Source organism: Chenopodium quinoa, unplaced genomic scaffold (assembly GCF_001683475.1).
Source record: "Chenopodium quinoa cultivar QQ74 unplaced genomic scaffold, ASM168347v1, whole genome shotgun sequence".
NCBI lineage: Eukaryota > Viridiplantae > Streptophyta > Magnoliopsida > Caryophyllales > Amaranthaceae > Chenopodium > Chenopodium quinoa.
The window spans coordinates 177,746-205,712 of record NW_018744240.1 but is presented as its reverse complement, the minus strand read 5'-3'; the positions used below and the strand labels follow the sequence as shown (position 1 = coordinate 205,712).

The 27,967-nt window shown below is 33.8% G+C and overlaps 2 protein-coding genes across 4 annotated transcripts; one reads left to right on the top strand and one right to left on the bottom strand.

Moving 5' to 3' along the window:
* The first annotated feature begins 50 nt into the window (after window positions 1-50).
* LOC110694766 (U-box domain-containing protein 33-like) lies at window positions 51-5,342 on the top strand. Its single transcript, XM_021871937.1, has 10 exons — window positions 51-1,121; window positions 1,232-1,350; window positions 1,499-1,620; window positions 1,840-1,944; window positions 2,326-2,466; window positions 2,549-2,579; window positions 2,695-2,838; window positions 3,266-3,772; window positions 4,031-4,771; window positions 4,903-5,342. Exons 1-10 carry the CDS (start codon window positions 968-970, stop codon window positions 5,092-5,094), a joined length of 2,256 nt encoding a protein of 751 aa, XP_021727629.1. The 5' UTR covers window positions 51-967; the 3' UTR covers window positions 5,095-5,342.
* Window positions 5,343-9,351: 4,009 nt separating this feature from the next.
* On the bottom strand, window positions 9,352-26,046 carry LOC110694639 (DExH-box ATP-dependent RNA helicase DExH6-like). 3 transcript variants are annotated; one of them, XM_021871800.1, is made up of 15 exons: window positions 25,498-25,582; window positions 23,799-23,903; window positions 22,695-22,785; window positions 22,212-22,527; window positions 22,002-22,076; window positions 19,590-19,634; window positions 17,029-17,119; window positions 16,841-16,899; window positions 14,937-15,080; window positions 13,330-13,382; window positions 12,987-13,020; window positions 12,792-12,881; window positions 11,652-12,659; window positions 10,263-11,354; window positions 9,352-10,185 (listed from the first exon to the last, which is right to left on the bottom strand). In XM_021871800.1, exons 3-15 carry the CDS (start codon window positions 22,763-22,765, stop codon window positions 9,859-9,861), a joined length of 3,405 nt encoding a protein of 1,134 aa, XP_021727492.1. In that variant the 5' UTR covers window positions 22,766-22,785; window positions 23,799-23,903; window positions 25,498-25,582; the 3' UTR covers window positions 9,352-9,858. The 3 variants fall into 3 exon arrangements, with proteins under 3 accessions (XP_021727492.1, XP_021727491.1, XP_021727493.1); XM_021871799.1 differs by lacking the exon at window positions 23,799-23,903 and having other exon boundaries at window positions 25,498-26,041; XM_021871801.1 differs by lacking the exons at window positions 9,352-10,185; window positions 23,799-23,903 and having other exon boundaries at window positions 10,354-10,497; window positions 10,599-11,354; window positions 25,498-26,046.
* Window positions 26,047-27,967: the final 1,921 nt, after the last annotated feature.

Below are 27,967 nucleotides of genomic sequence, written 5' to 3'. Positions count from 1 at the left end.
TGTTCCCTTTAATTCTGTACTTTGTTGGCGATTTTTGCAATTGCAATGACTAATCTTAAACTTGATGACGAAAAACTTATTCCTAACCGAGCTCTACGATCTGCAATTCAGGATTGGCTTCAGCAGCACCAACAGTTATTCATCGGACCTACCTTAGCTTGCCATTTCTCCTTTACTAAAAACAGGCATTGTTTGAATTATGTACATCATGGATGTGATTTGAGGGTTCTTAAGTAGAGATGTTTTTTTTTATCATTATATTGTGTAGCAATCAAAGGCATATCTTTGCTTGCAGGGTGTAGCAATCATGTGTATGATGACTTGTTCAACTTTGTGAAAAAAAATAAATTCAGTTTGCTCATAATAATAATCTCCCTGAACTTGGATTGGGTATATGGAAGAATCTAATAGCTCATAAATTAATATGATCAGATTTAGTTTGTAAAACCAATTTTGATCCATAAAACAATTTCAGGTCGTTAGAAATCAAGTGAAGAAAACGAGAATTTTATTTTTCAAGTTTCTTTCACAATTCGGGTTTCATGTATTAACTTGCTTACCGTAGTTATTAGTGCCGGATCCATATATTAATTTCACCGTTTCACATATGAAGTAGAGTATGCAGCTGGTGATTGTGTTTTTGGGTGTAGTGATGGCGGCTGGTTAGTGAGTTAGTCCATATAGTCCAGTCTATAATCTATATGCATCATATCTCTGTAATATAAATTACATTTGTCATTTTTACATGAGATTTGATGACTGCTTCTGTCAACGGAGTCACTATCCACTAAATGCATTAGACTAGATCAATGTAGTCCAGTTTATTGTTGAAGTAGTACTAGTATTCGTTGTAATAATCTCAACTGATATTTTAATACTATAATTAAATTCTATGACTTTGGCAACTTAATTGCTCATCTATTAAGTTTGTTTCAGTTGAATTTTACTAATTTCTTGTCTTCTAATTATGGATAATCAAAACAAGCTATATGTGGCAGTTGGGAAAGAAGAGGGTGAGGATAGAAAATCAGTTCTAAACTGGGCTTTAAAGTTTTGGAATGGGGAGACCATTTGCGTTTTTCATGTTCATGTGCCTACCCAAAAGACTCGCCAACAAACAAGTAATTATCAAATCATTCATTTGTAATTTCCAACTTTTCGATTTGGTGTTTCTTTTTTTCAATTATTTGCTTGGATTTTCATTTTTCTTGATGATCCAATCTGAATGTAGGATACGGTTTTCGATCTCCTTTAAAGACAGTCAGAGAAGTGGAGGTCAATCAAGAGTTGGAAAGACTAAAGGTCAAAGAAATGTTGGATGATTCTCTTAATATGTTTGCGCTTAAGAAGGTATGATCTTTGTATACCCAAGTTTATCTCTCTGATCATAACAGCACCTGGTAGAAGTTGAACAGTCGTAGTCTCGTAGATGTATAACACTAGAATAAAGAATGAGCTAAATAATACAAGTATGAGATTTCTGTTATCCTTTTGGCAGGTTCCGGCTGAAAAAATAGTTATTGAGAAGGAGTCTGTAACTGATGGGATTTTGGAACTCATATCTCAATTAGGGATACAGAAACTGGTTATGGGTGCAGGAGCCAACAGCAGATTTTTGAGGTTCTGACACAAATTTTGCTAAGCACTTCCACATTTTGTACTCTGTTTTGATATCTATAATTTACAGGAATGGATTATATTATAACAACTTATGATATTATTGGCCAAATTCGAGGCATTATATCGAGAAAAGACAAATATTATGTTAAACATATTTTTACACAAACGCAACTCAATCTATAGACTAAAATGTCATGTTTTGTTGCCGTGATATTGCAGGATAAAACCAAAACCCACCTCAGAAAAGTCTAATGAAGTCCTTAATAAGGCTCCTGATTTCTGTCACATCTGGTTTGTATACAAAAGTCGTCTAATATATACGAGGTATATTTTACAACTTGGAAAATAAATTTACAATGTGTTCATAGTCTTACAGATTCAGTGTTACTTGAAATTGATGATTTTGTGTGTACTAGCTTTAAATCTTTTCAATTGTTTTGTTTGTATGGTGTCATAATTACTGTACAAGGTGAGTATTGAGAATTTTGCAGAAAGGTTTAGGATAGTTTGTTTGTGTATATAAAAAATAAGCCTAACATTGTATTCTCTCGAACTGCAATCAGTTGTCACATTATTTGAACCTGTCAGAATTAGGGATATATGTGACATGATTAACAAAGTTTAGAGCAACAACATGCCTTTTCCTCTTCTTAATGAGATCAATATTAGTGATTGCAAGATACTGATTTCAACACGTGGATACAGGGAAGCCATGAGGCAACTGAATCAGCATCTGGAAGAAAATCAGTTGAACAGACTGAGTTATTTAGAACAATATATCGATTTACCATCAGCTGAATCATCACCGTTGTCTCAAAACATGTACATGATTCGTCACCTGCTACTGTACTGGTAGGCATTTAGCCCCTGTTTCTATTACTAAAGATAGTCATCAACGGCCGAGGACTTAAAATTTTAGTGGGTAAAGGGATAAAGGATTCAAATATTTTGTGTGGAAAGTTAAAAGTTGATCTTTCTTAAGGATTTTTCAACAATAATCCTAAATTAACTTAAGTATTACGTATTTATTTCTGCTTGAAATTCTATTAAACCTCCTGAATCTTTGCTTTTCAGCAGCAAAATATCATAGACAATGATTCATATGATCAACTTCAGCAACCCTTAGCACAAGCTGAAAAAGTAAGACAAGAAGAAGCTTGTGAAGATTCGGAGAGACGGCAGAAAGCTGAGAGCGAGGCCATGAAGGCAATTCACAAGGTAAGTTTCAAACATATTCTATTCCATTGAAACAATGAATAACTATTTTGTTGGTTTGAATACCAGAGATTCTACCAAGTTCTGTTTTGTTTTAGTTTATCATGGGAGATCAAAATTGAAAACTCAGTAGATTCTCTCAAAGCTAGTATTTTATACAGTCAGAGACACTAACAACAGCCAAGATTATGTCATTATGATTTGTCTGAATTTGTGGGTGTCATCCTTGAAGAAATTCCCTTTATTTTAGAGGCATTGAGCATGAAAATGACCCTATCACATTCACATAATATGTCAATCAAACAGCTTACTTTGTTTGTAAAGCAGTTTGGTGAAGACTAAGTAGATTTTTTTTTTTCTTTTTTTCTTTCTTTCACTGCATTGAAGAATTTTTATTTTTATTTTTATTTATCGACTTACATGTATGCAGTTGAAAGCTTCTGATGAAAAGCTAAATAAGATGAAGGGGAAAATAAACGATCTACAGCTCAAGATACATAAAGGTTTAAAGGTGCTTTACCAAGCAGCAGCAGATGGTGAGTTCTTATCACTTGAAATTGAGGATGAGGAAGAAGAAGAAGAGAAAATGTTCTTCGCGGAAATTTTGCAGAAGAAAAAGAAGTTATGTGATAAAGTGCTAATGGATTATGATGATACTCTTGATGTATACCTATCTGCGGATGATGATTCTGCTGAAGTAGTTCAAGTGTTGGAGGAACAAGTTTCTCAGGAGCCATCTAGTTCAAATGTTCCTATGTTTTCCTGTGAATCCTCCCAGTTAGATATCAGAGAAGCTACTATGTTCTTTGATCCATCATTGATAATTCATGAAGGAGACAATGGCATTGTATACAAAGGTTGCCTGCATAACACTGAAGTCGCGATAAAGATACTTAAACCTGATAGCGTGCAGGGTAATGCAGAGTTCAAACATGAGGTGAGAAATTTAACTATTTATTTGTAATTGTGCATTTTTAACGAAAGATATTTTGTTCTGATGATCATTAACAGTAAAATCATTTTTTTTTGGAGAGTTCGGACTATTAAAGAATTTTTGGAGAAACTACTTTGATTGAATGAAACTATTATTGCATGTATCATGTATGTAGCGAATAGATCACAAGCATAGTAATATTAGTAAATTACTTATGAACTGTTGCTTATCTCGTTTGCATAATTTGTACTTTGCTTGTAGGTTGATGTATTAAGCAAGTTGCGCCATCCAAACCTGGTGAGTCTCATTGGTGCATGCCATGACTCCTTGGCTCTCATCTATCAGTATCTTCCCAATGGAAATCTTGAAGACCGACTGAATTGCAAAGACAGCACTCCGCCGTTACCATGGCAAACAAGAATTCGGATAGCCATTGAATTGTGCTCAGTCCTTGACTTCCTGCATTCAATTCAACCTTGCAGCATTATACACAGTGATTTAAAACCAAAAAATATACTTCTTGATGCCAATTTCAGCTGCAAGCTCAGTGGGTTCAGTTTCTGCCATATTATCTCTAACAACAAGCAGACTCTCACAACTGATGAATTGATGGGAACTTCTTACATAGACCCTGAGTCTCTAGATGATGGACTTCTTTCCCTTAAATCTGATGTATATTGTTTCGGAATTATATTGCTGCGCTTATTAACTGGAAGACCTGCCCTGAATATAGTGAAAGAGGTTCAACATGCTCTGGAGAATGATTATCTCCATAGTATTTTAGATCCTGCTGCTGGTGACTGGCCGGTTGTACGAGCACAACAACTTGCTCATATGGCTTTGAAAAGCTGTGACATAAAAGCAAAAGACCATCCAAACCTTGGTTCGGAGATTTGGAGAGTGCTTAAACCAGTGATAACTTCAACTGAGAGCTTTTCTAGTCCTATGCAGCCTGTCAGTGGAGACCAAATACCATCCTATTTCATTTGTCCCATTTTTCAGGTTTGTAATTTTCGTAGCTTCAAGAAATATCTGCAGCTTAAGTCTACCCTTTAAATTTTATCCAACTTGCTTTGACACATTTGTCAGGTATCATACATCTTACTTTGACTGATCTTAACTTGAACATGTAGGATATAATGCGGGATCCACATTTTGCTGCTGATGGATTTACATATGAAGCAGATGCTGTTAGAGGGTGGTTTGAGAGTGGTCGTAATACTTCACCAATGACTAATTTAAGACTCGATAACCATAATCTTACTCCTAACCGTGCTCTGCGATCTGCAATTCAGGAGTGGCTGCTACAGCACCATCTTGTTTAGGTTCTCTCATTCATGTCTACCCAACATAGTTTGTTTATGATGTTTTGTACAGTATTGACGGGTTATATGTGCATTCTTTTTTAGGAAATTGTTCACTACATTGTATAGTAATTGAAGGCATATATATTTTTAAGGCAAGTAAAAGAAATATATATTGTATAGTAATTGAAGGCATATATTTTTTTAGGAAATCCTACCTAATGTATAGTAATTGGTGGCTTATTTGCTTCCTGTAACAATTCATTTGTATTAATGATTTGTAACACTGTTGGTAGGGATGACAATCTAGGCCGAATCCGCCCCTATTCTGATCCAATCCGAAGAAAAAAAACCCGAACCGAATCCGAATCCGAAAAATAATAATTCGAATCCAACTTCATTTAAAAAATCCGACTCCGAGTCAGAGGAGGGTGGGAGTTGGAGTTTACTTAAAATTCGACTTATCCGATCCGACTCTGACTTTTCTATGTACTTTTATATATATATATATATATATATATATATATATATATATATATATATATATATATATATATATATATATATTATTCAACTCATGAATTTATAGATCTTTGAAGTTGAAAGAAGTTGATTATATATGGGTTGCTGTTGATAATTGGGTCAAAATTAAATTAGATTGTTCTCATATAATTCCCTCTATGTCCCAAGACTCCCAACTCCCATATTCCCTGTCCGTTTTTTCTTTCTTATATTTTATTATTTTTATTTTTTAATTCATAAGCTAATACTTATCTCAAGGGTGAGAAATATTAATGAGTAAATCTGTAGATATGACATATGTGTTCTTTTATGAATATCGTACAGAAGAAAAACAAGATTGAGAAATATTACGTAGTCATTTTCTCATTTAATGACCCCACGCTTAAAAGTTTTGATGATATTCTTCTATAATTTTGCTTAATTTTGTGTTTGAAATGTGATTAACGAATATTAGTCTTTTTCTAATTTAGTGTTAAACTCAAAACACGTTAACTAAAAAAAAACGTAGGATGTATATATAACTTATAATTAGTTTTTTTCTTGTTTATATATGATTATTACCGTACATTTGTCTCATGTACCTTCGTATTAATATACTCTCTCTGTATTTTAATAAATGAAACGTTTTTCTTGTGCACATATGTCAATGCAAAACTTTAAATGATAATATCATTAATTATCAATAAGTAAAAATTATTACAATTGAATATTAATAAATTACTTATTGAGACCATTCTAACAAGCTATTGCAAGACTTATGTTAAATTCTTATTTATAAAATCACAACTACTAGTCAAAGTAATTAAATGAATAATGATAAAAGTAAAAAAAATGTTTCACTTATTTAAATTTTAGTCAGAGTATACATTTAATATAACATATACTGATACATAAAATCCAAAATTGTTTACTAACCTTTATAACAACACATACATGCATGTATGGTTCGAATGTAACCACTAATGAATGAATACTAACATATAATAGTTGAAAAAATATGTGAAATTAAATCATAAATAAATATATAAACAAAAGTAACGATAACAATATTAGTTTGGGAGTAGATGATATGATAAACAAGAAAGAGAGATAAAGTACTTCCCTCGTTTCACAATTATTTTTCAATTTATATTTATCGATGTAAATATCTTTAATTTTACATTAACAAAAAAATAAAAATTGGATATAAATGATGTACTCATTGGTACGAATTAAAATACACCTAAAATGCATGACTATGTTTTTCTTGTACATAGAAAAGTTATAAAGTTTCCCTCTCATTTTTTATACTCACAAGATTTCGAATGAAAATATTATTGTGAAATGAAGGGATTGAGGGAGTATAAAATGACTCATCATAGTCAATGGAAAACCAATCTTGTTTGATTTGTGACAATGAACTGAACGCTTTTTTTAAAAATACCAAAATTTCTTCCAAAAATAATATCAAATATTCATTTTGTACGTAATAGTTAGAGATATTAATTGTCAAATGTAAATTGACAAATGTAAACAATGCAAAGTAACACAGGAAGATGGTTACAAAAAAGTTAACATAGAAAAGAAATGGATGCAATAATTTTTGTAAAACGGGTACTTAGGCCCTATTCTCTCTTTACTTTATTTTTGCTATATTGAAATTATATTTGGTGAATTAAAATAATTTTTTCTAAGTAAAACTTAATTTTACTAATTCTCTATTATATTTGTTATACTCTTTTTGTTCTCGAAAGTTCAACTCACTTTGCATTTGCACGGTTCCCAATAATCATCTTTGACCGTGAATATACTCCCTCCGATTTTATTTAATTGCAACTTTTGCTATTTTAGTCCGATCAAAATTAAATGCAACTTTCTATTTTATTTTTATTTTGGGTAAACAAAAACCTTGAAAATTACTACTTTACCACTACTTTACCAAGTGTGGGCCAAACTTTCTCTCTCTACACACTACTTTAAAGTATTTTACCCACTACTTTACCAAGTGGTGGACAAAACTTTCTCTCTCTACACACTACTTTAAAGTATTTTACCCACTACTTTACCACTATTTTACCAAGTGGTGGGCCAAACTTTCTCTCTCTACACACTTTAATCACCTTTAATTAACCCCACTACTATATACCCCTTAACTTTTGCCTCGTGAACCGCAATACACACCAAAGTTGCAATTAAAAAAAATCGGAGGGAGTATATCTTTGGCTATGTATGAGTAAAGTTATAAAAATTTAATGTTTGGAAAATTTGTAATAAGGTGAATCTAAAAGATCTCACATGTTAATTTATTTCTACTGTATAAATCATAAATTGTGGTCATCAAACTTATTTTATTTTGACCACATGAGTAGTAAGTGAGTCGAACATTTAGCAATGGAGGTAATATAGTTTATTGATATTTACTAATCAATTAACTATTACTAATACAAAACGTTGCTGACGTCATCACTGTCCACATGTTACTCTCATAATAAAAATTTCTCGCCTAAATGCAAGGATGATGTCATCTTTCTTTTTTTTTTTTTTTTTGTGGAGTTATCACATTTAATAATTTTGAAATTTGAATATTAGAAGCTTCTACATTACAACTACAACCTATCAATTTATCCTTAAAAAATGAAATAATTTTAAGTAGCACACTAATAAATAGATTCCTACATTGAAATATGTATCACGCGACATTGAAATATGTATCACGCGATATTGTACAGGTATTATATCATAATTTTGATGAAAATAAAATTTTATCATAATTTTGATGAAAATAAAATTTTAAAAGTACAGATATATCTGTACAAGGTTCATAATTCTTATTTATATTTATCCATTTTTTAAAAAATGTACAAATTAAAAAAATAGATTTTATATAAACCGCGCATCGCATGGGTTCTAACCTAGTTTAACCTATAGCTAAATTGTTAGTACGGAGTATTAGTTTTATTAGGTACGTTTGTTGGTTGTATTTATCGAGTTTAGTATAGTCAATTAATAAAGATTGTGGCTTATTGGCTTCTTAAGAATCTGAGTGTTTGAGTGTATCTAATTTATTACAATATCAATTGAACTATCTTTAATGTTACCCCATTAGGATTTTACAATTTGTTCAATTTTGACTTGCATATATAACATATACTTCGTATTAAATAATTATAATAATGATTTGCTTAATTATTGTATGAATAATTATTTTGGATTTTAGGGTTAAACTTTAACATAAAATAATCTGTGTTCGGTGGTTTATGTAAGCTTTTTTCACCATGGAATGTTCGTCAATCATCGAAATTGAAAATCCGTTAGCGTAGGGCCGGGTAATGAAGAAAAATTATGTCAAACCTCAGGATACCAAAGTGGAATATATTCTAATCCGTATTTGATACGGCAATGAAATCATCAAATCAAGTATTCAAGTATTGTATAAATGAATTGCAGTTTCCACATCTTTTGATTTTAACAAATGCATCCTATAATCTATAGATAAAATCTATAAGGCATCCCCAAATTACAGCATTTTATATATCACCATTTGGACGTTTTACTATTCACACTTTTTTTTTTTTTGACAATCTTTCATGTTTTATACGTTAGAAAAAATATAGTCATGTAAAAATTGATTAAATTCATCTTAATTTTTGTTTTTCTAATTCAAATTTTTATAATCTCTTACTAAAAGCAAATCATAGCTATTAATGAACAACATTTTGTAAATAATGTAATTAAAAAATATGTAGGAATTAGATTGTACATGAACTAAGAAATCCATTCTGTGAAATAAAGTTGATATTGTTAATACAAGTACTGACAACATAATCAGAAGGCTAAAAAAATACGGAGACTAATTGCCATTGCATAAACTCAAAAATGTAATAGCTCCTTCGCATTAATTTGTGGTAAGTCAATACTTTACATCGGGAAAAATAACAAGATATTCGGGGTCACTGCAGTACTACAACTTACTATTTACAGAATGTTTGGTGTATGAAAACCTAGTATAGGGGGCTGCGCAGATCCCAAGGTAAATTCAAAGGTCAGCTCGAAAACCTAGCTTCAAAGGTGAGCTCGAAAACCTAGCTTCAAAGGTGAGCTCGAAAACCTAGCTTCCAATCAGGCATAAGATAAGGCTCAACAAATGCAGCACAATAGCCACTACACCAAAACAGGCAGAAGATATTCATCAATTCTGCCACAGACCGACAGCTCCTCAAAACCCGCTTCAGGAGCGGTAATAGTATTACAACATTACCCCACAGAAATTGTATAACATCATCCTTACGGCCCTCCTTGGCCGGACTTATTGCCACGTCGTCGTTTTGATGAGTGTTTCTTTGCTTGCACTTGCACAGGCTGAGATGAAGATTCATGGTATTTAGTACTATAGCTGAATAGAGATATGAGGAAACTTTTTGCAGCAGGATTTGCCTTATTCTGCTCTGCAGATGAATTACCAATTCCAGTATTATGTACCATTGAAGTCAAAGTGTCCACAGATTCCTTGAGGATTGAAACTCCCGTCATCCCATCATATGCAAGAATACAAGCAACTGCATAAATGGATGTTCCCAGAGCTGGCGGAAGAACCTTTTTTGGATATGTTACCTGAAGCATATGTGAGGTGGTCAATAAAATTTCACAAGATATAAATGAGGATGCAATCGAAAAGTAATACAACTTACTTTGAAAAGGATAGCCGCAGACAACCGCTCTCTCAAACAGTAAATCTGAGCAACTTCAAGGGCTGTTGATACGAAGGGCAGCCAGCGATCAACAATTAATGTAACAGCATTTTCAGGTGATGACATGACCTTGTCTTCTGGTTTTTCATTTTTCTTTTCAAGGCATTCCATCTCACCTTCATCACTATCTTCATCACCAGCAGCATCACTTCCACTATCATCATCACCAGTGTCCCTTGCAGGTGCCACAACAATTTCAGTTGCAAGTAATAATAAAGGAATTGGACTGATAATAGTAGTGTTCCTTGTGTGCAAAGACCCATCTACTCTAGTTACCTCATCATATACGAGTAGAGGTAGCTCATCAGTATTCTTCATATATAACTTTGAGTTCATTGATTGTGGGTGTAATAGAACTCTATCATAACCACTATTAGCAGTCTCCACAGTCAGCCTTTTACCCCTCCTAACAGGTGGATGCAACCTTCCCACCATTGGGTACATGCCAGCCACAATAACTGCACGAATTATGCCCGGCTCCCTGGCATTCATACTACAGCTTGATATGTCATCTGGTATACACCCAGCCCTGGTTAACTCATTTGCAAGTTGATTACGCATACCAGACAGCATATGCATAATGCTCGAGGACACAAAATATTCAGAACAAAACCGTGATTCTTGACCCATTTTCCTCGCATTCCTCCAGCAGTCAAATGCTGCAACAATCGCCAATTGATCACTATTTCCTCCATACAATGACGCAAGCTCTGCTTTTGCTGCAACTGCTCTTTTCTTTTCATTGGGTAACATAGGTAAAGTGAAGGGGTCTCTATAATCAGCTGCACAAGCAAGCGTCAAGGCAGGATCCAGGCAATTCAACAATATCGCAAAGAATAGCATCTTGCTGGTTAATGGATGCACAGGCAACGAACCCAGTTTCCTTCCTAATTCTGTCAATCCCTCATCATTTGACAACGCGCCAATTTCTTGTAGAACAGTAATAGCATTTTTTATTGTCTCAGATACTGGAGGATCTAGTGTTTTCTTCAAAAAATCCTCTACTTTGCAATTCGGATCAAGCAACTTGACCTGTTACAAATATCACATGATAGGGTTCACTCTACTACTTTTACAATAATACATAATGTGACCAAAATGCTAAAATGTCTAGAATTAACAGTCGAAAGTAAACAAAATATAGTAGGTAACACAAGTTAACAACCCCCACACCCCCCTCCTCCCCCCCCCCCCCACACACACACATATTAAAAAACGCAAACTTGAATACTTTAACAGCTTAACTGCTCTCTTATCAGCAAGCTAGGACTCCATATAATTCAAAAGAGTCTCTTAAAAATCATACACATTATCCAAAGAAAGATGTACCTGCAAACATAGTTCCTCTATTGGCATTCTCCTTATTTCAGGCACCTGGAAATCCAGAAAGGAGACTGCTCGTAGTTTTGAATAGAGATGATAACAGACGCCAGGCTGGCAACGGCCTGCACGCCCCTCTCGTTGTTTTGCACTTGCCTTTGAAGTCCAAGAAGATTGCAGGGTTGACACATTAATATATGGATCATAACTTTTCTCCTTCATTCGACCACTATCAAGGACGTAGACAACATCATCAATGGTGATGGCAGTCTCGGCTATATTAGTCGAAAGGATAATTTTACGACAACCTACAGGTGGCCGATTAAAAACTTTCTTTTGCTCAGCTGATGGAACCATAGAGTGAAGAGAGAAAATTGCAAACTTATGGGGGTCCTTGAAAAATGGATTAGCCAATAAAGTCTCCCGAGTCCTATTTATATCTTCCCATCCTGGAAGAAAAACAAGAATAGCTCCATCCTCTGACTCCATGCATATCTTCCTCAACAACTTCTCAATTAAGACAACATCAATAAAATCAGGATTAGTAGTTGACATGTATTTTTCAAGCAACTGCTGTTCTTCCACTGAGCTTGAAGAGCTATCAACCATGTGTTTCATTATGATTTCTACAGCTTCAGATTGATCTTCACGCTTAGCCCAATCTAAAGCAGTGCTCCCATCACGGGCCTGCAGATGGCAATCTGCACCTAAGGAAAGAAGTGTACAAAGATCACCAACTCTTCCCTTACCAGCAAATACCATTAACGGGGACACTCCAGTTAAATAATGCTGGTAATTCAGAACTTTGGATGTTCCATCTGAAGAAATCAATTCTAGGAGAGTATCAAATTCTTCATTTGAACTACTCATCTCAATCGCCTCATCTAGTGCCAAACGAGATTGCTCACTCAAGCTGCCCTCTTCATTCACTTGACTAGACAAACTAGAGTTAAGAAGATGGTTCTTGTCTGGAGTTCTCAATATGGACAGAATTTCCTCCAAGTAAAAAGTTTTGACCTGAAAGAAGGATACACAGGGTGACAAGGGGTAAAAAAGGGCATTTAGAAGCAAAGAAGCAGCAATAGTACAGCATTAGTGAAAGAAAAAATAACATAGAAACAGTAGAAATATATATAAACAAACTCATACAGGATGAGTGAATCCGGGCACACGGATAACTGGACAGCCTCCAAAATAATGAGAAAACCTTTCAGCATCAAGTGTAGCACTCATAAGTACCTGAAAGTTTCAGATAAAGTATATGAACATAGAAATAAAAATTAAAAAAAAAAAGGAAAGAGAGAGATTAATATAGACTAGATACATCATCTAAAAAGTACTCACCATGCGTAGATGTGGATAGGTTGGAAGCAAGTCTCTGCATGCAAGGGCAAACATAGGCAGATTGATCAACCAAATTATGATGTACAAAGAAAAACGGTGCAATTAAACCAATGGTTAACAAACTCCCTAACTTAAATCCTTCAAAAAAATAATAATAAAAAAAATAATTATCCCCTAACTTGAATTGTTTTTAGATAGAGAGGAAAAGGATGAGGGGCCGTGGGGGCGTGGGATATGGATGCACACACTGGTTATTTACCTCCAGTTGTGAGTTATGATAGAACTAGAACAACTTCTCCACAACCAAAAAAAAAAAAGGTTGAAGATTGAAATTGCAGAATACCTGAGGATCGCAAGCATAAAGTCAGAGTATCGATCCCTTTCATGAATCTCATCCTGTGTGTGAAAACAAGCAGCAAGACAAGGAAAATATATTAAATGGGGAAAATCAGATTTAGTAGCCAAACTGAAATGCTGAAAAAGATCATCAGCTGAAAACATATAAGTAAATACTAAGAGTTGATTAGCTAACATCAAAACTAGCGCACTTAAGCAGTTGCATGATTCTTTAATATATCAGGTACAATTACACATGATTAGATATCCTGTATTTCTACAGTCTTATATCTAACCAGATAAGAGCAACAGAGAAATCAAATACAGGTGAACACAGCAGTAAAACTACTCAAAAGTGCACACTAGTATCAAGCTTAATAAAGTCGGAGAATCCTTTCATCCATTGATAGTGAAGGACATAGCTGGAAGAGTATCTATACTCCAAAACTAAACTCATCATGAATTAACCAGAACTTTAGTAGCAAGGAAGATAATCAGTTCAGTTAACACTTTCTGAAAGCAAGTTTAGTCCCCATTTTTCTAGTCAAGGGATTTAGTTTTTGTCCTCATGCATATTGATTTAATTGCTTGAATTGTGTTCTTGATCATAAGAGTTATAGTTTATAATATAACTTTTCCCATCCAGCTTGAAAGAGTAGTTAGGTTCTACCGTGGACTTCCCCTAATATTATCCCCAGCCCTAGTGGTTTAGCCCTTGCCCTAGGCTTTGGCTCTTATATTGCTTGTTTGCTTTTTAATTAAGCATAATTTAGTAGTTTAGCATCAATAAGTTCAATCCTTAATTGGGACAACGAATATAAGTCTCCCTAGTTTAGTAGTCTCATAAATGAAATGAGGTTCAATGGGCCAAACTAATGATATTTTGCAAAGTTATTTCTATTAGCATCTTCATGAGATTGAGAGTATTTGTTTAATAAATCATCAAGGCAAAGTGAAAATTTGAGGGAGACCAATAGAAAGACGGAGAGAGGAAAGGTAGATGGATTAAAAAACACCTTTGGTAGAACTTAGAAATAAATGGATTATATACTCTTCAGCTGGGTTTATTCTGAGTTGTTTTCACATAGTTTTAATTCTGTTTAGGAACCAGAAACGAATACGAATCAATTGTTAAACCACCTATTTCCACATCAGCATTTGTAGAAACTACATTTCAACACTCACCATACACAAACAGGTAAATTTCAAACAAAATGTTGAAGAAAGAATGGAGCTAAGGGCCATTTGCTGACTTAATTAACAGTGCCTCCAGAAGCAGAAGTCGGACTAAAGAAATAGAAATAAAACAGTGCTTTAACTATATTGTCATTTAGAATTACTTTAGTACAGAATCAGGGTTATGGCCCTTGTGTTAAAGTGCCTCAAGGCAGCCATCCTTTGAGCACACCTCAATGCCTTAGTCACAACTCAACTGCATATTTTTTAGCACTGCTTATAACATTATATGACTGGGGACCAACACAAGACAAATAACTTAGCTATCAGCATAACATTTACATTTACGACCTACACGATGGAAAACCCATGAAATTAAAACAAGTCAAGGAAATACTTCAAAGTTTGCCTGAATGGAAAAGAAAAAGAAAATGTTACCACAATAATGTGGGAGATCTGAGAAAGATCTACAGCTCCTGGTTGGGATCCATTAGAGCCACCAGCAACAAGCACCCTCAGCATGATTCCGTTTGTGCAAAATACAATAGATGAATTTCTTCCACCTTTGGTATCCATTCTTATCTACCAATGCAGATAAATGAGTAAGTTATATGCAGAAGCAAATTCTTATTACAGAATTTTCAAACGATATAGTCATCATAATAGATCTAACGTCCCCATCAAAGCCAAATTTTCCAACTAAGAATGTGTTCCGCACTCAATCAAACAGTATATTGATTCCTGCTACAATAAAATGATAATTAATCCCCATTAAACTAGCACAAAATCTGTTATCAGGCAAAGTCACTTCACTGTTTGACAAAATTATACTTCCTCTGTTTTATTTTAAATGCAATATTCTCATTACACGCTTGTCAATGTGTTATTTCAATCATTAATACTTTTTATTACTAAATATTTAAGAATTATAAAAAAAAATGATATTAATAAAGTATAAATCAACAAATCTAGTCAAAGTGGAGTATATGAATAGTGTAAAAGTCAAAGTGTTGCATCTAAAAGAAAACTGATGAAGAACATTACACACTGCATACATACAGATAACAAAAGGCTGCACACTACTTCAAAGAAAAAGGTTGACATGAATCCTTTCCACCATCAACTATGACATGACACCAAAATGACAATCTCTAACATAGTGATAAAGAAGCCACTCTAAGTTTCATAACATATACTTCGTCTGTTCTATATCAATTGCTAAACTTTTTAATATGGAAGTTTCACATAAATTGCTACATACAGATTTTCGGAAATGTGTTCCTCCATACATTAATGGTATTGCATTCAAAAAATTTATGAAACCATTCAACAACACAATCCCAGGGCTGAGGTTTCCCGTAACAGTTAAATGAGAATGCACAAGTAGAGAAACTAACAAGGATAGAAATGAGCAAACATAAGTAGTAAACTAGCATGAACATACAACATAATGCCATTATAAGGTAATGAACATTTTAAATGAAAAACTAAGCACGAAAATGAATATAATAAAACGATTCATTATGTTAGGTGCAGCATCTGGAAACATAATTCATCATTGGTATTCAATCGGTTCACTAATTGAATATTTATCATACAATCCTTATTATGCTAAATAAAACGATCATTATAATACAAATAATTAACCAATTTCCTACTTTATACACATGTAAAGAATATAGATGAATAATTGCAAAAGAATATTCAAAGGGGAAATATAGTGAGGGAGAGAGAGTTGTTTAAAATCACATGGGTTCTGCAATTTCAACTTTCAAACATTTGCCAAAACAATGTCCAGCCCAACCCCTTCCTCTACCATGTCCCTCTTTAACTTTTAGCCTCATCAAAAACAAAAAGGAAAAGACAACGAGTAGAAACAAAGTGCACTTATTTACAATATTGCCACTAGATTGACAAAATTTGTCAATCAAAAAGATTAACTTGGATTCTCTCATGACAAATTGCGAGTGCGTGAGAGGGATTCTATATTTCTATGTGACTTGCGTAGGAACGCTGTAATAATAGATTAGAACATAAGATGGCAACAAAACTAATATTCATGATATTGCAATTGTAACTACAACATATTATTTCTTAACTAAATTTCATTTCTTTTTTCACTAAAAGGTACATTATGCGAGGCACATATCAAACTTTTCTCTTTACAAGTGAACCTTAGATAAATGGAATAAAGGTCAATATAACCTTTTTTTCCTTGATGAATATATATATATATATATATATATATATATATATATAATATATATATAGATAGATAGATAGAAAGAGAGAGAGAGAGAGAGAGAGAGAGAGTATGTATAGCACAGCTTCTAAGATTTTACCTTGTATCCAACACTTTCTCCAATATTTTCTCCTCTTTCATGAGAAATTCTGTCCGCAACTAACAAAAATATGCGTGATAGCAAGCAAGGAAATCATAAGTCAAAATGTGCTAAAAAGATATTATCAGCCAAAGCTTTGTCAATCAACCAAAGAAAAAAAAAATACAAAAATAAAAGGGTAATCTGACCTGACATAGCCGAAATACGTCGTGGTTGTGTACAGATTATTTTACAAGCCTCACCCCTAGCCCACATGGAATCTAAAAGATATTGAGGAACCTGAGGTATAGAAACAGATGCCATAACCACCAAATATCAGCTTGAGAAAGAGGATCAATGTTGTATCAAGTTTTAGCATAACATCAGGAAGCAGACACAGCACATCAGTTAATGCAAGTATTGTCTGAAACACAACCAGTCAATACATTCGTCACCATAATTTATATTTTAAAGATGCAAGATAGATCTGGAACCCCAATAACAACTTCTAAGCCCATGACATCCCCATATTAGCTTCACAGTCCTAATTCAAATTCTTCACACTATACGATAGATAAGATTGAAAGGTCCACCAAGTACTTATCCAGCTGATCCACTATTCAGCTGCTAAACAGTGCTTGCATTTCAAAAGTATTTTCCTGTCCATCCAGAGAAACATTGCTAACATTTTAAAAATAGTAGCTTTCATCCCTAGTCTTCTAGCCTTATTGGGACTTAATTTATTACAAATTAAAAAAGGGAGAGAACTACAAGGTCTACCTAAAAATGCCTAAAATTAATGTAATGAGTAATATAATAACCTTTTAACACATGAGTGATAGATCCATGATAACTATAAGTATATTAATATTCCCTGCGTTTCATAATAATCGCAACACTAGGCATTGCACAACGTTTTAGAATATTTATAAAGTAGAGAATAAGGACCAAAGGGGGAATTTTATACTTCGTAATATAAAGTATAGTTAGTGAGGACATATTTAATTGTTAGTGGGTCCTTGCCAAATAAGAAATTGTTTGCAATTATTATGAAACGGGCGTTAAAAAAAGTGCTACGATTATTACGTAACGGATGGAGTATTGAATGATGGAGATAATGCAATTTGACTAAATAAGACTTGAGTAGTTCGCCTCCATTGTGTAGGCTAATAAAATTTAAAATAAGTGAATGGATATGAGAAAAAGGTGGATACAAAAAAAGAGATGTGAAAAAAGGTGTGTGGGTGTAAGAAAAAGGTATTACTCCGTATAAAGTACTTCCTCTGTTTCACATTATTTGAGACGTTTTGACTTTGGACCCTTTCGTAACTATTCACATAATTTATTTTGACTTCCTTTTGTATTTTATACTTGAGAAATAATATAGTCATGTCACATGTGAAATCTTATTAGATTCGTCTCAGTGTATATATTTCAAATATAAACTTTTTGTAATCATTCTTATTAATGATTGGAGACATTGAGTGGTGTTAAGATGTAAATATTGTGAATAAAAACAAGTTTGTCAAAAAGAGAATAAAACCGAAATAGTTGGCATCCACTTTTTAAAACTATAATAGCATTGTCCTCTAGTGGAGAAACTGATTACTTTCTCATTGAATTATGTGATAAGGTAAGTTTTTAGGGTACTATGTTCAAACTACATTCTAAATTTCTAAATCCTAAATTTTCTAATCAATCAATATACTGGCAAAGATTGTCATAAAAGTGGGTCATTGTAAAACCTTTAAGGATAATTTCAATTGTATTCAAAGTTATCTTAGGTAGGGTTGAAAGATGTACACAAATATATCTGAAAAACCTACTAGATATAGTGTAAATTTTCAATTGCATTCATTACATTAAGAAATAGTTTTTGCTACCTGGATTTGATAATCCCTTTTTTTACCATGGTTAGTTTGGTAGCAAAACACTAAGGGCTACCATGTAGAATGTAAAATTAAACTAGTGGTTTGTGTCTCAAGAGTAGTCGAGACGATCAATCTTCTCTTTTTGGGTGCATTATGCACTTCTTCCTATAAAGCTTCTATATTTCCATGCATTCTGCAAAGATCAGCTATATTTACATATACCTAAAGCATCTATCATATCTTATAAATTAATTAGCTTCCCTAAAAAGTAGAGTTAGTTGATCTGTTGATCAAGGACAAAATCACTGAACTAAAATCCCATCTATACACATCACATATTAGCCAAGGGAAGTAATAGTAATAAAGAAAAGGAAAACAAGCCTAGAGTTAAGTTACAAATTAGAAAAAGGAAAAGCACGTATTCCTCATTTCCTCTCAAGCATTTGATACACAATAACAAAATCTCTACAGCACAAATATGAAATTTGTAGATCAACAATAACTTGCGTTACTCTACTCCAACTCTTCATTTCACCACAAGTACCCATAGCAAATACTCAACACTCAGACATGGGTGGATATTAAGTACCCATAGCAAATACACAACACTCAGACATAGGTGGATATTAAGTACCCATAGCAAAATGTTAAGACATTTTATTTTATACAAAAATCATGCATAACATTCATCAACAGGCTGTGTGCCTGTGTCTGAAACATAGGCACATAGCCATGTCAAACACTACTAGCTGAGTCCAAGTAACATAAGTAATAACAGATTCGACATAGACTTAAATCAAGTGAGCTCTAAGTGTCAATTTGTGCAGACATCAACCTAGTAATGTAGAGGACATAACTGAATTTAGACAATTACAGTGAGAATAAGCAAAATTAGCTACCTGTGTAGTCTTCCCACAACCAGTCTCTCCAGATATGAGCACAACCTGCTCTAAGAAATTGACATTAGTAAGACTTCCAATCAATTTGCAAGCTGGAAGCTAGACATTTTAATGATAAACCAAGAACTGGCATAGCTGAAAAAGTAAAAATAATAAAACTATACTTCCTCCGTTCTTTTTTACTTGACCCGCTTTGACTTTTACACTACTCACTACCTCCCCTTTGACCGTCTTTTGTGAATAATAATGTAAGGAAAAACATATTCATATAGGGTATTTATAAATTCGTCTCAATAAGTACTATTATAATATATAACTTTTATAATTTTTACTTAAGAAGAATTAAAGTTATTGATCGTTAAAGTTTTGCATTGGCAAGCGTGATAAAAGAAACAGGTCAAGTAAAAAAGAACAGAGGAAGTAATAGAATATAAATTAAAGCAGTCATGCCAGAACATATTCCCAGAGATAAAGCCAGTGATCAGCAACATGACTGCAAACATGACTGCTAATAAGTAAAAATGATCAGCTTTCTGCAACCAAAATTACACAACATACTCATGGCACCCATGACTCGAGAATACAAAGTGTTAAGCCTAGAGATTACTTTTACAAGTTCAAATTTAATTTTCACCACAAGAACAGATTACATAATTAAAAACCACAAACACTAACTAACTACACTTTTGTCTTATCAGATATTCAAAAGGAAACTTTGATGCTCAGTCTCACACCCTCCCAAAAGAAATAGATTTTAGCATATAGGAAGCCATTCTCATTACAATGATATGAAAATGAATTTCTCAAATAAAGATCAGACTAATAATTAGCTACCGTTGTAATCAATTTTACCTCAACATGTTTCTTTGCTCAGCTAAAAAGATGACTAAGAACTATAACTTACTGTAATATTCTAACATCACACCACAACCAAAACAGCTACAACATATGCCTTTCAAACCTCATATCACGGACCTACAAATGATATGCCAAAATAAAGTGGACCACCCCAAATATATGAATAAATAAGAAAAAGTCTCTGCCAAAGGTTGTTCGCCAAACCACATCGTGAGAAGCCAAGAACAGATGATTACCCATGTCAGCTATCACCAGTAGAAAAACACAAGGAACCCAATAAGGAGACCGTCGGAGAAGGCCACTGAATATATAGGTTCCAAGAGGCATGAGATTCTGTAAAACTAGCTGCCTGCATCATTACTATCAGAATTCAAGGCCAATCACCCACTTGGAATATCAGCCTTCAAAGAACAAGTGGAACAAAGGAAAGGTGTGATGGATCCGGGTCAAGCACAACAGATTCGGGTCTACACTAGGAAGAGAGTCAGCAGAGAAAGGCAACGAAACAGGTCCAAAGGTGGAATCCTCGAAATAGGGAACCAAAAGCAGCAAGACACATTGGTCACAGATCTTGAGAAAGAAGCAGACAAAAGGCTTAAGAATGCCTTGTGAAGAGAAAGCCGAAAATGGAAAGCAGAGAAGGGAAGAATGGAAAGCAGAGAAGGGAAGAATGGAAAGCAAAGAAGAAGAATTGATCTTCTGACTTTCCTTGTTTAAAAGTAGAAGACAACCGTTATTAATTAGTAGCATGCATTGAGTAAGAGTTGTAATAATAAAGAAGGAGAGCACATTTTGTAAGGTATCCAGAAATTGAGTGTGAACTCTTGTGACTGTTGTGAGATCAGTAGCCTCAAGCTACCATGAGACTTAAAGCCTAAAGCTATACTTTATCTTCCTAAAATCTGTAATTTGAATTATCTCCAATTTATGCTCAAGCTTTTGCCTTAAATTAGTGTGAATTCGTTTAATTAAAATTGCGTGCAACCTGATCCATAACAAAAGGCTGAAAGTATGAGTCTTTTGTGATTGGAAATTGAAAGAATGACAACTGAATAAGCCTCATATATCAGCCAACAAAATCTTTCATCTTGGAGCTCCATCAAGAAAATAGACTCAGGGTAGCCTGGTGACAGGTGAGTTTCCCCAACTACCACACATGAAAATTCCTTCTACCATTTGAGTTGGACACACAATCTACACCCAATGTAAATAGAAGCATGATGAATAGAGAACTATAGAGCAATTAATTGAATGAAAAAGAAAATTCAGAAGAAACTTCTCCTGCCAAGAATCTTCCCAAAAGGTAACAAAGTTTCCCTAAACTACTCCGTACTTTATTGAATGTCTATTTTATCAGATAAAAAAAGGGGGACAATATGGGATGTCTTTAAAATTTATAATCACGCTAAAAAGAACATGTAATAGACTGTAAATGTTACTAAATTCCCCAGTACGAGGTTGGGTAGACGTATGCAATCCGCTACCTAGTATTGGTATATTATGCAAATATGTACCACATTCACGTATTAATTTGCCTTTTGTACAGCAACAAACCTGATGAGTTAAGATTGTTGACGTAATAACATCCTGGAAAGTTGCAATAGGAAGCTTAGACCTTTTCTTAGATATCTGCATTCATCAATCAACAAAACAATAAAATCACTTTTATGCAACCCACAAAGAGTTCAAACCTGTGAAGAATCAATATTATTTCATGAGTCTAAAAAACAAAAAGTAAGAACTCCAGTTTCAAGATGTAAGAACCTCTTGCAAGTGATGTTTTTGCTGTATCTTGCTCGTGAGCAGCTCCACCTGCTTTTCTATTTCATCCTTGGTCATTAAAGGCTTACAGAATATATTCTCTCTTTTACCCCGTGACCTAGGATTATTGTTATTATCAGTGGGCCCATTAGAATATTCTTTTCCAACTTCATCCTCACCAGGTGGATAACGAATAAAAAGGTCATTCAAAACCCTTTTAGATTCATCTGAGAATGTGATCACAGGATTTTCCCTTTGCTCTGAGCATTCTAACTTTGGCTTGCTTTTGAATACTGCAACACGCCGTTGTTTCCCTTTCCTGTGAAGAATCATACCCATATAAGAAAAGAGCAGTGGCAAAAGCCATATGTGCGAAGAATGGAGTGGCCATAAACAATGCATTTAAGAAAACATTCAGACTATCCTCATAGTAAAGAGCATTTTTCCTCTCAGATTTAACAAGTTCAGAGTTCAAAAAGAACTCACCCAGAACTTTTTGAAATCATGCCCATTTTTTTGGACTCTTGATGAACCACAGCACATTCATGGTTAGTCATGTTAGCTTCAAAAGTATATACTGCATAACGATAACAAAAAATTATCATTAGTCTATCAAATGCCTCAAGATATCATATCACAGGGAAAAGCAAGCGTATGGAGATTTTATGGTAAAAGCAAGATAAACTAAACTACAGTTTTCTTTGTAGTGAGTTAGTGACTACAAACCACAAGTTCAGTCAAGCTATCAGAGTGACAGTCACTCCTCAAAGAAGTTAAACAAAGCGAACATCCGCGATCATATTATGTACATGATGATCCACAACATTATTCACAATAATGACTAATGATAATTAGAGCTCAGCACCTGTCCAATATCGGACCAAAACCAGTAAGACTGAAATTTCCAATTCGGTGAGCCAAAAAACAGATCTGAATAATTTTGGTCCAGAGTCCAAACAAGTCCGGATTATTCTAATCTAGTCAATTATTTGACATGTTCATGATTAATTAACATTTGCAATTAAAACACTATTTTATTTGTAAATAATCCAGAAATATTAGTATAACATATATGCTAATGACAATACAAAATTACAAACGCCAATATTTATAATTGACACTACTACCTCCGTTTCACAATATATCCATTATTTTGACTTTTACACTATTCACTAATTAACTTTTACTATGTTTCTTACTTATATATAAAAATTTAATAATGACAAGTAAATCATTATTGGATTGGTTCCAATGTATATTTTCAAAATATACTAGTAATTTCTCTACGACTTTTTAATAATTGATATATATATATATATACAAAAGTTAAAGGTCAAATTTGTCTTTTGACAAATAAAAAAAATCAAAATATTGCATCTATTGTGAATCAAAGGTAGCATCTAAATTTCAAAACTTAAACTCTTTAAGGAATTGTAAAATACACAAGCTATTAACAAAATCCTTCATAAAAAAATTCACTTCCTCCACTCCAAATTAGTTGACACATAATCCTTTTTGGGAAGTTTTTTTAGTTGACACGTTTCTATTTTAGGTAGCTTAATAAAGTTTACTTCCTATTTTATTCCTTACCCGCTTTACCCCTCCTATATTATCACTCCTTCAGTCTCCCTCCATCTGTACGTTTTGGCTGCCTCTTCCTTGTTCCCCATGGTGATAGTGGTGGAGTGTGGTAGCCTGGTAGGTAAAGATAAAAGAGAAAGAAAAAAGATGGGGTTAGTAATGGCAGGGATAGTTATACTACCTTTTTTTTTTTTCCTACCCACTTTCCTTTTTTTAACCCAATTATATTATTAATGTTTTTTTGTGTTCTACTCACTACTACTTTTGATCTAAGTAAGTACCTTAAATAATCTTCCCCCCTTTACCCCAAATATTATCCATTTTTTTCTTACACAAACCCAATTATTACTCCCTCTTTCTTACCTTACCCACCTTTCATAAATTTGCCCATTTTTTTCTAACTCTTTGTTTCACATTCAAATTGTCAACGTCAAGTATGTAGATGAGGTGTTTTTGCATCTTGTTTTAGAGAGAGGTTAATGACTTAACTTAATGCTAACTAGAAGAACAACAATTGACTAGATTACTCTTGGCATGAGTGAAATTAAATGGTAAGGAGTTCCCCATAAGTGAGTGTTGTATATACCTTGAGCTGATTTAACAAAGGATCAGGAATATTGACCAAAGTGTGAAGCTGTAGCATATCTCTAGCGAAGATGTGTATTGTGAAAAGGATGTGTAAAAACACCTTAAGAAATAATTTAAGATGCAGATAATCGGAGGAAAGTTGGAGTTTATAAATATCAGGAAGCTAAAATTTAGGATTATGCAGATCATAAATCGTCCAATATAGGCCAAAGATGACTTAGATGAAGAAAGTAAAGAATGATATTGTAGAAATTGGGCTTGCATGAGCATATAGCACTTAATAGAAGTGAAAGTAAAGCTGCGGTGGTGTTTGCTGTTTAAGTGTTTATTACACTTGAATAACTGATAACATTACTTTCAAGAGTGACATAACAGAGGTTCAAACTTCAAACCTCACGTCCCAAATCAACTCATATGTACTTCCACTCAGATTTTAAACAAGGGAAAGGAGCAAATAAGAAAAAGGCCGTTGATGTAACAAAAGTACAAAACCCTACAATCTAGTAGGGCAAACACAGAATAACAATTGTATAACCCACAAACTCCAAGGAAAGAAAAAACCAGGCTAGCTTTCTTTTTCCTATGTATAAGTTTCAAAGTCACCATAGCCTGGCACCCCCTCTAATTCAATTCCTGTATTGCAGAGGTAATAATAAAGCATCACTTTTTCCTTTCGAAAACAAATTCTGAACATCAGTGTCTCTCAAAATGTGTCGATAAACACTGTAAATTACCATAGTATCATTCATTGTACACACATACATTGTACATTTTCCCTACATAGTCCTCCAGATATATTCTTAATCAACATAACGACCAAAATCAAGCATGAAAATCGAAAAAGTTGCTTATTGAACCGCTAACGGAGTAATGAGCATACTTCTCAGTTCTCAATTTCATTTTCTCTTAGCTAACAACATTTCAATATGAACATGCTAATTAAACCGGTAATTACAACAAGCCCATTTCAACCACCGCCAAAGTAACATCTACATTTCAGCATCCATTTATAAAACCATAATATATAAAATAACATAATATACAACAGATATAATCAAGCAACTAATGAACATTAATGGGGTATAACAAAATAGATAAAATATGCCAAAATAAAAGGGACCTTGATCATGAGAAGAACGAAACTGTTCGAGAATATTGTGAATTTTAATGCGGACAATTTCATCGACGCCGGCAGTATGCTCCGGTGCGAATAATGAGCCGTACTTCTGCCTCTTTTTGGATGATTTCGTCATTTTTCTCTTTGAATCTTATGAGAGAGAAAATTGTGGATTATTTGACGGCGGTTGCAGTAGAATTGAGCAGCGTATGGACGGTGCAGGGGTGGCGGAGGTGGAGGAGGGAGTGGTGGCGCGCTCTTAAAACCGGGGTTGCTGAGGATGAACAAATACAATGCTCCCACCGGTTTTGGCTGTTGTCATTTGTAAACCCTAGCCCTTTTTTTCAGTTTACTCTCTCTTTTTTTTTAAAGGCTTTCATTATCTTTGTTTTGTTTTTTTCTTTTGTAGAATCTCTTATTTCTAAAGAAAACGGTTAGTGCATTAATTCACAGAAAGAGTGTATAAAAGTACATACGGGAAGACCTCATCAAGCACAAGGTAATCCCAATATTGTTCATTACCAAACGGCACTAACCTAACAAGATGGTGGGCGATAAAATTCCCATCACGCTTGATATGAGACAATATAATAGAAGAAAAACAAGAGCTAAAAGAAACAATATCCTCTAATATGCTATCGACAGCAGAGAACAAAAAGTCATTTTTTTTAGCTTGGAAACGAGTGGCATGGAATCTAGAGGTTAAGCAATTGAGTCATGTACTCCATAGTATATTCTCTTCAAGTCTTGATATACAAAGTATCTTCTAACAAATTATATGATTGAGGAGTTTTGTCATCAATGATGAAAGGCACGAGAGCGAATTCAGACTGGATTGTTAATAAGAGAAGAAGGTGTGATCGATAATAATTAGCTTAGACTAATTGAAAAGTAGATGATTTATAAATTTTAAACTTTATTTGGCGGGCACTTGGCCTTTTATGAGGGGAGGGCAAGGGGAAGTAGGCTTTAGTCTCAAAATCGACATTGAAAATACTACATATATAATTGGTTGGGTTGAGAAATTTAAGTTGTTTAATTTATAGGTTAACGTGTTTTCAATTAAGTGGATCTATTTAGGGTTGAACCATTTGCTTCACATACAATAAATTCACTTAACTTGTTTAACTAATCAAGTTGAGCTTTCAAATCCAAGTTATGTAATGTTATTCATTTGATCAGTTGATATTTGTATTAAAATTGTTTGGGAAATCCATTGTTAAAAACTTATAATTGTATGAGGCATATCCATGAATCAAAAGTACCAATTAGTTATGTACATCTAATATGTTTTTTTTTTATATTTTTTTTTTTACTTCTAGTTGCTTTGAACTTTTGAATGATTGGTTGTGGTTTCCTATCCAAATGCATATGTGAAATATATTTGAAGTATAAGTTATGCAATAATGAAGATGTTAATCCTCTTAAAGCCAACTTGACTTTGTTGAGACAAGTTTGCAAGTTAGTACTAGTGGGGATATCACCAAACATCATCAGCAACCGTAAGAGGAAGAATTTTGTTTTCCTTGGTGTTGACTAGGGTGAGCAAAAATTCCGGGTACCCGGAATTGGAACCGGAACTGGTTAGGAACCGGCAGGTTCGGAACCGAGATTGGACCCGGTGGTTCCAATTTCGGGTAATAAATTAAGGACCCGGTTATAACCAATTCCAATTCCAATTCTCAACTTTTTGGACCCGGAACCGGTTGGGTACCCGGTTACCCAATATATCCTAAATTAAATAAACTTTAAATAATAAAAATATGTTAAATGTATCTAATTTGTACAATAAAAAAAGTATTATTAATACCTAACATGAATACAAATAGCTTAATGCATATATAAATATAAGTATTAAACACTAATAATGATAGTAACTAAAATAAGAATTATAATTTGTATTATATTTTAACAATTACATACATAAGTGGGTACCCGGAACCGGAACCGGTACCCAGTGGTTCCAATTCCAATTCCTAAAATTTAGGACCCGGTTTCACCAATTCCGGTTCCGAATTTTAGGACCCGGTTCTAACCAATTCCAAGTCCGGGTCCTAAAATTTTGACCGGGTACCTAGTTTGCTCACCCCTAGTGTTGACAGTGTCATAACTCGTATATAAGAGGTTTGTAGAAAATGATGTTGAATTTCAGAAGATCTCTCAAATCTGGTATGACGACAATGATGGCCGCGGTGGTATTTAATTGAAGATATTGAGGAACTTCGAGGCTTGTGAAACTAATCGACTGCTTCAAAGAAAATCATTTATATTCTTAGTCATTAGCGTTTATGTTACCGAATAGTAGGCCATAAACTGAGCGAACTACCAAACGATCGAGGCAAGTACAAAAGAGTTGCATTGTTCAAGTATAGAAGTCACGATGGTAATGACAATGAAACCATCTGAGTTGCTACGAGGTGGCTAGATGGATGATAACATTATAGGAATTAAAGGGTGATAGAGTGTCATTTAT

What these genes read in the sequence shown, in the direction of transcription:
- LOC110694639 (XM_021871799.1), bottom strand. Translation starts at nt 25,630, where the DNA reads ATGACGAAATCATCCAAAAAGAGGCAGAAGTACGGCTCATTATTCGCA. An exon ending in ATGATTTCAAAAAGTTCTGG is followed by an intron (nt 22,528 to 22,694) that starts GTGAGTTCTTTT and finishes GATTCTTCACAG; the next exon opens with GAAAGGGAAACAACGGCGTG. An exon ending in AAAAACATCACTTGCAAGAG is followed by an intron (nt 22,077 to 22,211) that starts GTTCTTACATCT and finishes TGATGAATGCAG; the next exon opens with ATATCTAAGAAAAGGTCTAA.
- LOC110694766 (XM_021871937.1), top strand. Translation starts at nt 968, where the DNA reads ATGGATAATCAAAACAAGCTATATGTGGCAGTTGGGAAAGAAGAGGGT. An exon ending in TCAAATATTTTGTGTGGAAA is followed by an intron (nt 2,580 to 2,694) that starts GTTAAAAGTTGA and finishes TTTGCTTTTCAG; the next exon opens with CAGCAAAATATCATAGACAA. An exon ending in CCATGAAGGCAATTCACAAG is followed by an intron (nt 2,839 to 3,265) that starts GTAAGTTTCAAA and finishes ACATGTATGCAG; the next exon opens with TTGAAAGCTTCTGATGAAAA.